Source organism: Choloepus didactylus, chromosome 3 (assembly GCF_015220235.1).
Source record: "Choloepus didactylus isolate mChoDid1 chromosome 3, mChoDid1.pri, whole genome shotgun sequence".
In the NCBI taxonomy this organism is placed as follows: Eukaryota; Metazoa; Chordata; class Mammalia; order Pilosa; family Megalonychidae; genus Choloepus; species Choloepus didactylus.
Genome location: NC_051309.1, coordinates 109,507,704 through 109,520,581, shown reverse-complemented (window position 1 = coordinate 109,520,581; position 12,878 = coordinate 109,507,704). Strand labels below are relative to the sequence as shown.

The following is a 12,878-nucleotide window of genomic DNA, read 5'->3' as shown; positions in this document are numbered from 1 at the left end:
ATTTTTCCTTATTCTTCATCAAAGTCCACCAATAAAATCTAGAAGTGAGCAGTGGACACTAGCATATCTTTATTTAATTCTACTGAAATATCCTGAAAAAAATCTCCCTGTACATCCTTAAGAAATCTCTTTTCTTACTCAAGAGCAAAACATGCACTCTTCAATCAGGTTTTGCTTTTATCTCCAGTAGTGGATTTTGCTTGCTAACCTGGCACATAGGAAAGCTGTAACCCTAAAACATACATCACCCTCCAGTTGGGAGGAGAGAAGAAAATTTGATTCCTTGTGAACTTTGCTCTAAAATTTAACCCTAGGGCTGTTAAAGCCTCTTTATCCAAGTCGAGTTGCTGTTTAGTGACTCCCCTTCATAGCACTCCAAAACACACTTTCAAAACAAAAGTTAAAAAGCTGTATGATCCATTCTCAAGAAAGATCTGTTTCTGTTCAGAACCCGTTCTGACCTTTTGTTGAAGAAGAACAAAATAACGTAGTAACAAAAACACAAGTGGCTGCCAAAGGAAGAGAGAGAGAGAAAAAAACGAGTTCCTGTAAGGGACTGAAACAATAAATCTCCTCTCTGCTGAACTCCCAAAGGGAGCGTGTGTATTTCCTCCCGTTCTTTATCAGAGCCCCCAAAATAAGTAGTAATGGGCAGTGGCCGTTCACATTCGGCTCACCTTTTCCACTTGCTCATAAGTCGCTGCCTGGCTGTGAGGGAGGTGCCCCTGCCTGACTGCAGAGAGAAGCCACTGAGACCGATCCACAGACACCATGAAAGTACTTCAAGTGAACATTCTTTTTCTCCTTCTGTCCAGTCTTTGCTGCAGTAAAAGCAACTCAGGTACCGTTTTCTCTTGTTCTTCTGACTATGCGCATCTGAAATCACGACTAGAGGGCTCTTAGCTCAGTTTACCTTCAAGGTAAGGCATCTCCTGATACTTAGACGCTGCACTTCATTTGCTGAATTGAATGTGTGGGTGTTGGCTAGGAATGCTTAGAGAACGTTCCACGGAGAAGATGTTTGTTTTCACTAAAGGGGAATGTTTGCAGGGGCATGGCCTCTAAGTGTATTCGATGACATCATAAAGGTACTGGGAACATACAATGACCTTTTAGAGAAGAGAAATTTGGGGAGAGAACGCTGGTTAAAATATGCGCCGTTTCTCAACATGCGTTTTCAGACATAAGTCTAGAAATAAAGTAATTAATTATCACAATGGGGGATATCCTGTAATCAGAAATACTGCATTGCAGACCCTAACCTACATTTGTCCTAGCCCTCTTGAAGCTCTGAGAGATTGAGATGTTGGTTAAAGCTGTCTAGGAAAGTAAATCTTAATATTTTGAGGGGACAGGGTATGTAAAATTGAGATTCATTTGATGAAAGTTGAAGGACTTTTGCTCAGAAATACGCACATATCCACATTCATTTACACAACATTTTACATAACATTTCAGAGAGTTTGTAGACATAAAATCCCATCCAGTGACCACAGGTTAAAAAACTCTATAAAGGATTTACTTGTATCTTTATAAGTTCTGACTATATTAATAATCAGTTGCAAGAAATGATTGCATATTTGACTTTTAATCCTTCCTGAGTGATTCCACAAAAAACAATTCAATATTAGTGGGTTCTGATAATGTTCTCAGCAGTGCAAAGAATACAAAAATAGGTACAACTTGGTCCTTGCCCACAGTAGTAAATGTATTATTGGGCGATGTAGCATGTAATTTTAATACAAGACAGATTAAATAAGTGCTAAAACCAAACTGCAAATTATCATAAAAGAACATTGGGAAAGATTGCTTCTGACAGTAAGGACCCTGAAAAAAATCTTAGTTCTGATTTTATTTTGCTTGTGCTGCCTAAACAAGTCAAATTTGCAGTAATGATGTAGGAAAAGATGAGCACAGTCTTCCTTAAATGATATTCATCAGTAGTTCCTCAAAATACCTAAGTAAATTTGGGAAAAATTCCCAAACACTTCAAAATCACATAAGATTGCTTACAATGCATCTTGGGGTTTTCTGGATTAACTTGCAGCAGGTATCAGGGCCAGAAAATTTAACTTAGAAGTATTCACAAGAATCTGATTTCTTAAAAACATAGAATGTTGTGAAATGACAGAAATCAATGCACTAGCTTATAAATGCCTCTACAGTATGTATAGGAAAGATCGACAGGAATCCTGTTGCCATGTAAAACACAGCTCACAAGCACATGTCGGGTCAATACAAATTCTGAAACTCTGGGTTAAGTTGCTCATGTTCCAGGTCTGCAGGCGACAGTGAATATACCACTTTCCTGCCACTGTTAGACTCTGAATGGATTATGTGTCCTGAAGGCAAAGTAGAATAGGATAGACAGAAGCAGCCTGCAAAACCTGGCCATATGGAAGATGTGACAGTGAAAGACAACCCAGAGATGACCTGGCAGATTTCTTTCATTATGCTCATTTTGATAGCAGGTCTCAACCTTTTTAACCATTGTCTTCTTTCTAATGAGCTAATAACCGATGTAAGAAAACTTCCCATTTGAGCAGAGACCTGTAAGAAACATAAGTATTTCCTTCAATATCTCTCAACAAACCAATTTGTTAACTTAAGGCAAGTATCCATAAAAACTGCCCCATTTATCTTAGAACCCACTAATATTGAATTGTTTTTTGTGGAATCACTCAGGAAGGATTAAAAGTCAAATATGCAATCATTTCTTGCAACTGATTATTAATATAGTCAGAACTTATAAAGATACAAGTAAATCCTTTATAGAGTTTTTTAACCTGTGGTCACTGGATGGGATTTTATGTCTACAAACTCTCTGAAATGTTATGTAAAATGTTGTGTAAATGAATGTGGATATGTGCGTATTTCTGAGCAAAAGTCCTTCAACTTTCATCAACTCGGGAACATAAATGCCCCTCTGAGTGGTGCCCAGAAGGAATTTTAAGAGTTTTCCTTCCGTGTGTATAATTTTGTTGCACCTGGCTCTGCCTGTTTTGCTTTCCTTTGCAGATAGGGCAGAGGAAATGAAGATTTTCCTAAGCTGATTTATTAATTTCTTTCCCTAACTCCCTCTTACTGGAAACACATTGATTCCAGAGCTCAACATGTTCCCTAATCTTAGAATGTCTAATGTATTTCATCAGCAGAGTTGATTATTGAAGGTGAGGAGAGAGGCATTTAAATCTGCCTTAAATTCACAAGTTGTCAAGAGAACCAGGCTTTTTTGCATAATAATTCATTGGTAAATAATGATCTTTTAGAAAAATTGATGATTTTTCTTTTCTTTCTGACATTTTTCTCAGTCTCAGTTTTAAAGAAATATAATATAGCCCTCTGTCGCTTTCTGAAAATAAAGGGAATCTTTCTACATGACAGTGAGTGACTTTTCTATTACTTGGTAGGCGGTATAATATTTTACCATCTCAAATTTGGAAAACTGTTCTATTGAAATACATTACCGGAGGTTCCTGAAAAGTTAACCTCATTTTTTCTAAACTTTTCTAAATTGTATTTAAAACTAACAGAACCCTACAGTGTTTTCCTTTGGCTTTTAAAACTAGATCGATGAGCTCTTGACTGTAAGGATTGAGAAAAGTTAAATAAAGAGGGATTCCAGGAAGAAAGGAGGCCCCAGAAGCAATATGTATTTACACTTCAAGTGTCACTTACTTTTTGAATTTTACATTAATTTAGGAAAATTAAGATATTTTAGGCATTTGCATTCAGGCACAAACACCAGTCTATTGGTGTCTGAAGAAGAATTTAATTGCTTGGAGAAATTCATGTTAGTGATTGAACATTCAATTTTATGAAAAAAAGTTTGTTGAACACCTACTATAGATGATATAGTTTGTAGAGATCAAGAAGACTCAGCCTTTGCCCTTGAGGTGGGAGGGGGGGAAGGACAAGACCGTAATTATGAGTTTGATTATATCATAAGCCTTAAGAGGGAAGTAAAACGTAATATGGAAAAATCACAACTATTTCGGTCTGGTGTGTGGGGACATGAGAAAAGTCTTCTTAGAAAAGTGGAATTTCTGATGGGCTTTGAAGCCTGAAAATTGGATGGAATTTGAAATTTTTTGAATAGCAGCATTGAAACAGTAGACTCCAGTCTAGAAGTGGAAGGAGGCCACAGGCTGGGCGCAGGAAAGGATTAGGAAATAAGTTTGGAAATACAGCTTCAGGAAATACTGATTTCCAGGGTGGAAATACTGACTCCTATCAGTAATTAGTGCAGAGCTTCTAAATGTGTTTGATTATGGAATTATATGACTGGAGCTGTAAATTGGGAAGGTTATTCTGCCTGCAGAGTATGACTATTGGAGTCAGAAGAGATAATGGTTAAAGAAACCAGGTCAAATGTTATCACAAATCTGGGAGTCTGTCAATAAAACCAAAAGAAAGGCCTGGGAAGAGCTTTAGGGAAGTAGAATCTCTTGGATTTAACACAACATTGACTGGCAATGAGGGAGAAAGTGATTGAAATACAGAGATAGGATTATTTGGATACTAGAAGCAGGTAAGTAGCCTAGAGGTAAAGGGAAGGATAGATAGGAGGAGATAGTTTATGGAGAAAAATAATATATTTTGATTTTGGACTTGGTAAGTTTGAAATCCTGATATTAAATCCCAAGTAGAAATGTCCAATGAGAAATTAAAATTGTCTGGTGGGTGGTTGGACCTGGAGGTAGTGGTGAGGGATAAGTGCTCTGTAGTCCTGAATCCAAAGAGTTCTTAGAACTGCCCATTGTAAAATTAATAACACAGAGAAGCAGTTTATTTCTCTTCTCAATGCCAGTATTTCTAAGTCTATTGTGGCACTTATTTTCCAATTCAACCATAGTCATTTGTGTGTATGTCTTATCTCCTTTAACAGACTATAAGCACCTTGAAAGCAGGGGTCATATTTACATTTTGCTTCCTCAGTAACAATTGTAAAAACATAATAAACACAGCTAAATGAATGAATAAATGAATGAAAATAGTTGCCTCCTTACTTTATTTCATTTTTTCATTTTTAATTTCTTCCTGTGCTAACCACTTATAAATTGACTACATTGGATGGGGATGAATTATAGAACATAATATAGATACAAGTGGATTATTTCTTATTCAAGGCTATGAACATGAGCACCAAATAAAAGGGAAAGGCTTCTTATCAAAAGTCAACCAGTTCCAGACCCCTGCAGTAGAGATGATAAGGACTGGTGGGCAACCTGGTACCAGGTGACAGTACTTTCCAACAAACTGGAAAAAGAAACTGCTATTTTTACAGCCATTGGTAGGAAGAATACCTAAATTAAATTGAATCTAATTTTTGTATTCATTTTTCAATATCAAGTCCTTTATGTAATATCTTCTTATAGTTGGAAATATTCAAAGGGGTACCTTATTCTCAATCAACTTCTCAAAAATAAAAAATGGCTTTTGATAAGCAAAGTTCACAAAAAGTCATTGGAAGAATGCTAAATAAGTGCCATACCTCATTAATTCATGTGTTATTTTAGGTAACATATAAGTTGCTTCAGAGCAGATCATTTCAGTTAGTATTTCTACTTAACTTAGTTAACATCAATAGCTTTTACCTGAAATGGTGATCTATAATAGGAAGAATGAACCAATCCAGAAACAAATCCAATGGAAAAATATTCATTCCCCAAGCATTTTTTTTTAAGCATTCTTTCTTCACTACTTATTTTTAATGGTCTCTACCTAAAGGTAGAAATGATTATTCTAGCCTTACCTATTCTCAGGAGATTCACAATATGATTACACTAGTCACCAATAAATTCTCTGGAAATTTTATTCTAATGATTGTACCTAAAAAAAAAAAAAAAAAAGAAAAAGTTGAGCATTTGAAGGTTCAGAAAGGTTTTGTTTTTTTTTTTTTGTTTTTTTTTTTTAATGTGTTGCATTTCAAGTTTCAGGTAAATGTTTCAGCTTAAGCACAGTTATGTAATCCAAGTTACTTATTTTCTTTTTTCTTAATAATCGCTTTTCTACTTCCTCTTCATTTCTGCATATAGAATGTCAAGGCAGGAATTTACTCTAAGTGATATTCAAATCCTTATGTCTCCTTTCCTGCCACTGAATTCCTATGGATCATTATAGTTCTATCCAATTAGGATAATAATGCCTGTTGTATGTTAGAAGCAACTCTCTTCGTTAGCAAATAAGATCTTGTTTTGTACTGTTGCACAACATGAGAAACACCAGTGATGTCAATTACACCTAGAGAAACCACTGTATGGTTCCCAAATTTTAGGCAACCATAAGAAAAATAGTTCTCTAAATTTAAATACAGGTCTTCTGTCTTGTAGAATGACTTATCAGTAGCGATCATCATAACTGGCCCCTAAATTGAAATAGTCACCATAAGAATATAGGACACCTCTATGTCCCTCTCACATCATATTTAGCTGTGTTTATTCCAGCCTTTGCTGTCAACCCCCTTTACAAATTTGTAACCTGATAGCAACTTGCTTCACTTGAATGCATATATCTTGCTTTCTGTCTGGTGCTATTCTGCTACCAAGGTGTGTTTCACCTGCAGAAACACACCTAGCACTGTTGTATACCTGAGCTAGAAGTGCAGGAATATTAGTAGTCCATGATACAGCTCTTGACCAAAGAGAGAAAGGAGCTGGTGAATAAATTCTCTCTCTTCTATTTCTGTTCCAGTTTCAGTTTGGGTCCTCTACTCCTTTCCCTGAAATCACTTCCCTTTATAAACACAAGCCATTGTCCCAGGCTCTGTTTTCTATGGGAAACAGGATTTATTATTTTTCTTGACAAGGACATTTTGGTTTGGATGATAGTGTATATCTAGGTATAGATTAATTACAATTTCTCTGACACCCTAATTAATGCTTGCTACCTTTCTTCTTCTTCATGTCAAAAAGAGCTAAAAAACTTTGATCGATCTTTTGTTGAATAAGCCAAATAGCGTTCTAACCATGTGCTATTCTAAGGCAATAATTATTTACTTGTTTGCATAGAGTCAGTATTAAATTATACTGGGAGGCTAATAGTCAAAAAATGTCATTGTTGATTTTATACTTGGTGTACTGCTCATCTGATATATGGACTGATTTTTAATCTGCTTTACTCAATCATATTCTGACTTGAACCTGTATTGGTTGTGTCAAAAATCAGAGAATGGAGATCACAATTGAGTCTGTTACTAGTTAATCCAAAAAAGTATGGTCACAACATCTCTATATCTACAATTTTTGTGCTGGGCACTTTACAGATGTTACTTTCATCACAATATTTCAAGGTTACCTTTATCATTCCCATTTTGCTTATTAGAAAATAAAGGCTTGGAAATAGTACAAAGTTATTAGAGTGGTGTGGCTTAAATTCAAACCAAGGCCTGCTGTTCTTCAAAACTGGCTCCTCTATCTTGCCACTTCCCAGTAAAAACACAAAAACAAAACAACTCCTCCCTTCCAATGTGGTGACACTGCAGCAAGTTGAGTCCATTCTGATTAAAAAGAGTAACCATAGAATTACTTGCAACTGAGTAATTCAGAAGCCACTGCTGCCTCTCACAGGACATTCAATACCTCTAAGCCCATCACTAAGACTGTAGTGACATGAAAATCTTTCTGTTCAGTGATAACAATCTTCTTAATACCCTGGAAGCAATTATTTCTTAGGGGATGGGTTACAAGGAGTTACAGGCATTTGCCTACCAACCTAGTATTATGTTGGTGGGAAAAAAAAGTGTTTGGCTATAATATAAATCTTAGTGCAGCTAATATGGGATTTGGGGCAGAAGAAGGACAGAAGAAAGAGGAAATAACTATTAATGAATTCATCACTTAGCATCACATTCTTCTGGAGCCAACATGCCTGGCTTCAAATTCTGGCTCTGCCGCTTACTAGATGTGTGAACTTTGGCAAGCTACTTAACCTTCAGCATCCTCAGCTATAAAATATGGTTGAGCAAAGTTCCCGCCTCATAGGGATGTTAGGAGGATCACATGAGGTAATATACTTAAAGTACCTGGAATAGTACTGGCATGTGGTAAATACAGTATAAATTTTGCTGAGTTTTTGAACCAAATCCTGCAGTTTATTATATCCTATCCCTTAGATAAAATGCTTTATTTCCAAGTTGATTTTAATCTGAGATCAGCAAATATTTTAATGATGACATTGTTAAATCTCACAAAGTAATAAAAACCGCAACAACAAAAAAACCCACAAAAAAACAGACCATGAAACTTTTTCACAGTAGACTTTATAGGATGCTAGAAATACAGTTGTCCAACTTATATTTTTAATCACAGTATATACAAGCACAATTTGATACTTTGACCAGCATATTCTCTAGAATGTCTTTCAGATGTGTGAATTATTTAACTCATTTTTGCAAACTAATCATTCAAATCAATAAGCAAAATTGTGGTTTGACTTAATGAGAATTTTGAGTTTTTAGGCTGAGAATAGTCAACATACTCAAATATTATTTCTGGTCATAAAGTATTGAGCACTGCTTAATCAGCGAGACAGATATGTTAGTGAAGGGAATATTGTCCTTGACATCAGAATTGAGTTTGAGTGTTGCTTATTAAGTATGCTGAAATTGGCCAAGACACTAAATCTTTCTTACCTCAGTTTCTCTATCTATAAAAGAGAAAACTAATATTTGATGACACAATACTGGAGCTTCATGAAAATGAGAAAAACTATTTTAGATGCTGTGTGAGTCATAAATTACTGTGAAAATATTAGTTATTCATATACAAACTAATGTTTAACCTATAGAAGCAATAGATAGGTAGGAAGTTATTTCATAAGTTTGAGAATTCTTATTTCCTCTCTGGGCCTTTAATTGCCAGTCTACTGTTTTTCTTTTAGCCACAATCCTTTACACAATTTTTATGGTTGTAACCATGTGTTGAACTAATGCTTGAGTTATAAAAATCACTTGCACAAAGCACAGAAATCATTTGTATCACACACTGTACGTACTTTTTAAACTGAAGTGGGAAAGGAAATTATTGTTTTTTTGTGGAATAATCTATGAAACTGCCTTCCCAGTGATCATCAAATGTTGAAGACATAAATGCTGAGCTCTTGGGCATTGTCTTCAGGGCTCAGAGGCCACCCCAGCCCTGCGTTCTTCAGCTCAGAGCCACTGTGACAGCAACTCAGTCCACCAATGAGACATTCCTCCAATTAGCTGTCTCCCTACAAATAAAATTTTAAAAAGCAAATGCACCTTTTAAAATATGCAAAATTAGCTAATTTAAATATTTATTAATATTAAGAGTATTGTTGGGATTAGGATAATTAAATCAATTGAATCAATGAGATTTTTAAAAACTATTTTTCTTCTTTCCTTTTCATTTTCTGACATCCTCACTGTTGGAGGCACATATTTTAAATCAACTAAAGCTTAAAACTGTAGATGTATACGAAGTAGAAGAAAGAAAAATGACAATGTTATTAACTATTTGAGCACTTGTATCAGGGTCAATATTTAGTAAAAGATATGTAAGGTCCATATATAATATAAAGAGAATATAAATCTCATAGGAGCAAGTACAACATCTTTTGTTTTTTGTTTGTTCTTTGTTTCCCAGGACCTACCTACCATAGCTTTGGGCACAGAGGTGAGCCTGACTAGTCCTTGCTTTAATTTTGTAAATTGCATTTCTTCAAAAAGTCAGCAGAGTTGAAAATATCCAAGGCATTTATGGATTTGTTTTCAGTGATTCTGGGGGCAATAGCTATTTTTATCCTTGGCCTGTTTTAGTGAAGAAACTGTGAGTGTCATTGTGGATACTCTTTTGGTTGACTGAACTTATCTGATTTGATTTATGAAGTTGATGTGTCCTTTCTTTTTTGTATGGATAGCAGAAAATGCCTGTTTTTAGTTTATGATTGTCCGAATCTCACCAGAATGATGTGATTATCTGAATGCAGATATTGAGCCATAACTGTATCTTACTCATAAATAAAAATTGGTGTGATGTAATTCTATGCATCATTCATTGGCTAATCCTGACCTATTTTAGATCAGACCACCCCCACTAGAATATAATGTAAAATTGTAGAAATTCAGTTCTATAGACACATTGACTACATATTTCACCACTCCGTCACTATAGTCTTAGTTCATTATTTTGAGTAATTAATTTTATTCTAATCTTCTCCATATGCAAAGGTATCAGATAATTCAGTTGTTCCCAAGTATTTAAAATTTTATTTTTCAGTAAATAATCAAAATGTCTTTTGTGTGGTTGACATGAAAAGTCATGGTTTGTCAAGTAGAGATAAAAATCCTTACACTATGCATATTATTTACAAGAATAATCCATAATAGAAAGGATACATCAGTACAAAAAATGAATATACTTGGCAATATAAAAATATTCTTTATATTTTTTTCATTGAGTCCCTGACTGGTGGCAGAAGCTGGCACTGCAGTGATAGTAGAAGGTACGCAGACTACCCTCTGAGTCAAAAAATCCTGGTTTCAGTTACTATGACCCACATACTTGCTGTTTGACCAGACAAGCAAAATTTTTGAGGCCTCTAGAGGCTTTAATTTCCTCACCTATATAATCAGCATGGTTCAAATAAATTATTTTTCTTCCAGACCTATAATTCTATGCTTTTACTGTAACAAACAATTTCTGTGTGTTTTGTCACAAGTTATTTTGCCTCACTTTCATCCTGTTATTCCTAGATATGCTAATTCTGTAGCAAGATGTTCAATTCTCCTCCATCATGTTTGCTTCCTTTGGGAATTTTCAGACAGGGCTGTTGGAAAATGTCTGCTTCACATGTAAAAGGCCAATTCTCTGCCTTGAGAGATACTTCTCAGAGTACACACCAACAAAAGACATTTTTTTGCATTTTCCATGTGATATTATTTGCATGTAAATTGAAGAGTTTGGGGAATAGCTGTAAGAAAGAAAAGAGAGAAATTTGTTGACATCTAAAAAATAAGATTGAGTGAGGTTAAAAGAGATTGAAAAAGTGGTAGAGGTTGCGAGAAATAGAGGGAACCTCTCAGACAGGGTTAGGATTGGGAAAAATCAAGAAATGAAACGGACAGGAGACTGATGAGAGATTCGGAGACTTACTAAATGCTTTAGCATTCCCAGAAGCCCACTGACCACTCTTACAGGGCTGGTTCCCAGTAGGGTCCTTTCTTTTACAGTTAAAGTTCTTGTGCCCTTCATCCCTCCATCCATTCCGTTCGCCGAGTGCCGTACATTTTTCAAAACACTTTCATTTGAATAACTATTCCATTTGATCCTTGCCATTGCCCAGGAGAGTGGGCAGGGTTGGTGTTATTTGTACCCACAGTCGGAGGAGGAAATAGAAGCCCAAGGACATACACTTTGTCACTCAAACCAGTAGCCCTCAAAATTCATTATTCAAAAGAATTCACTGAAGTTACCTGTTAAAAACATTTACCTCATTCTCATTTCCAGTGATCCCCAGTTAACTGTTTCAGTACAGCCCAGAAAATTATATTTCCAGCACTTACCCCAGATAATGTTTATACAGTAGTCCACTGATACACTCGCTGAGGGGTCCTGGAGTAGATCCAGGTTCCTGATTAGTCACCCGAGCTCGGTTCCCTGCCCCATACCTGCAAGATAACCACCAGAGACATTTACCTCTCAAGGAAAGCCCTAGGATCTAGTGCTTTAAGGGGAAATTATGGTCTTAATTCAATGTCATCCTTCTTTGTTTGTTTATGCTAGTTTGGGATAATAGGAACCAGATTTGTCCAATATAAATGTTAGTTGAAGCACTGGAATCTCCCAAGCAGTCCTAAATTCCAGTATTGTTGATCATCTTGCAAGGAGATTCCCTTCATTCCCTCACTGTGAGATCTTATTTGTTGTTTTCAATGCCCCTATTAATGTCCCTCCTTCTTGAATTAACACTAAAAGACCCCAGGCCTCTCCCCTATCAGCTATACTAAAAAAAAAACAATTAGCCACCTTTAATAATAGCTTGATAAGGGAAACAGCTAACTGCTACAATATTCCCAGCAAAATTTCAAGTGCTTCATAATCCAAACACAAATAATTCTGGTTCCCAGGGCACTGTTCTGTCCAGAGGAGTTTGAGAGTGTTGAGGATTAAAACAATTCACATTAATAAATATCTTTATGAGCATGAGAAGAAATAGAGAAGGTGTGATACTATGAATTTGGGCTAAACATGCAGGAAAACTGCTTGTACTGGAAAAGAACAACCTGAAATAAATTGGGATAAGTTAAAAGAAGAATTCAGTAGCCTGTCTCCCCGAGTTCACAAACTTCCTAGGAACTCTTGACATACAACCTGTGGAGGTGTGTTGTTTGACCCAGACAATATTTTTTGACTATAGGTGAATACTTAAAAATAAGAAACATTTATAAAAACTTGTTAAATCATGCTTTGAAAGTTATCACCTTTTTGTGTATATGTTATAAATCACAATAAGGAAATAACTGATGGTGGAACTGTAACCCACAACATTCATTGAAATTTGCTCTCTAACTACTTATTAAATCGTACTTTGATAGTTATCACTGTTCTGTATATATGTTAAATTTTACACTTAAAAGTGTATTAAAAATAAAAACAATAACAGCAACAAAGAGAGAAAGAAAGAGAAAAACATTTTCAGTTTTTCTGGCAACTCTGGGCCTCCTCTTCCCTCATGGTGGCATTCAGTTAGACCTGGTAGAAAGTGTCCTCTTACGTTAATAGTCTTCTTACTTTGACTGGGGAGTGCCCGCTCTCTTATTAATTTATGTGCACTTATACTCTGCCAGGTTCTTTCATTTCCCTCTCTGCCTGGCCACTTTGGGTATTTGGGTTTGATCTCTTGGCCTCTGTCAT

The 12,878-nt window shown here is 35.8% G+C and overlaps 1 protein-coding gene across 2 annotated transcripts in view; it reads left to right on the top strand.

Moving 5' to 3' along the window:
• Nucleotides 1-631: 631 nt before the first annotated feature.
• EMCN (endomucin) overlaps nt 632-12,878 on the top strand; it is a 112,980-nt gene continuing 100,733 nt past the window's right edge. For both annotated transcript variants that reach the window (XM_037830335.1, XM_037830336.1), the window contains exon 1: nt 632-841. In XM_037830335.1, the coding sequence (XP_037686263.1) occupies nt 772-841 (70 nt within the window). In that variant the 5' untranslated portion in view covers nt 632-771. The remainder of the gene's footprint in view (nt 842-12,878) is intronic.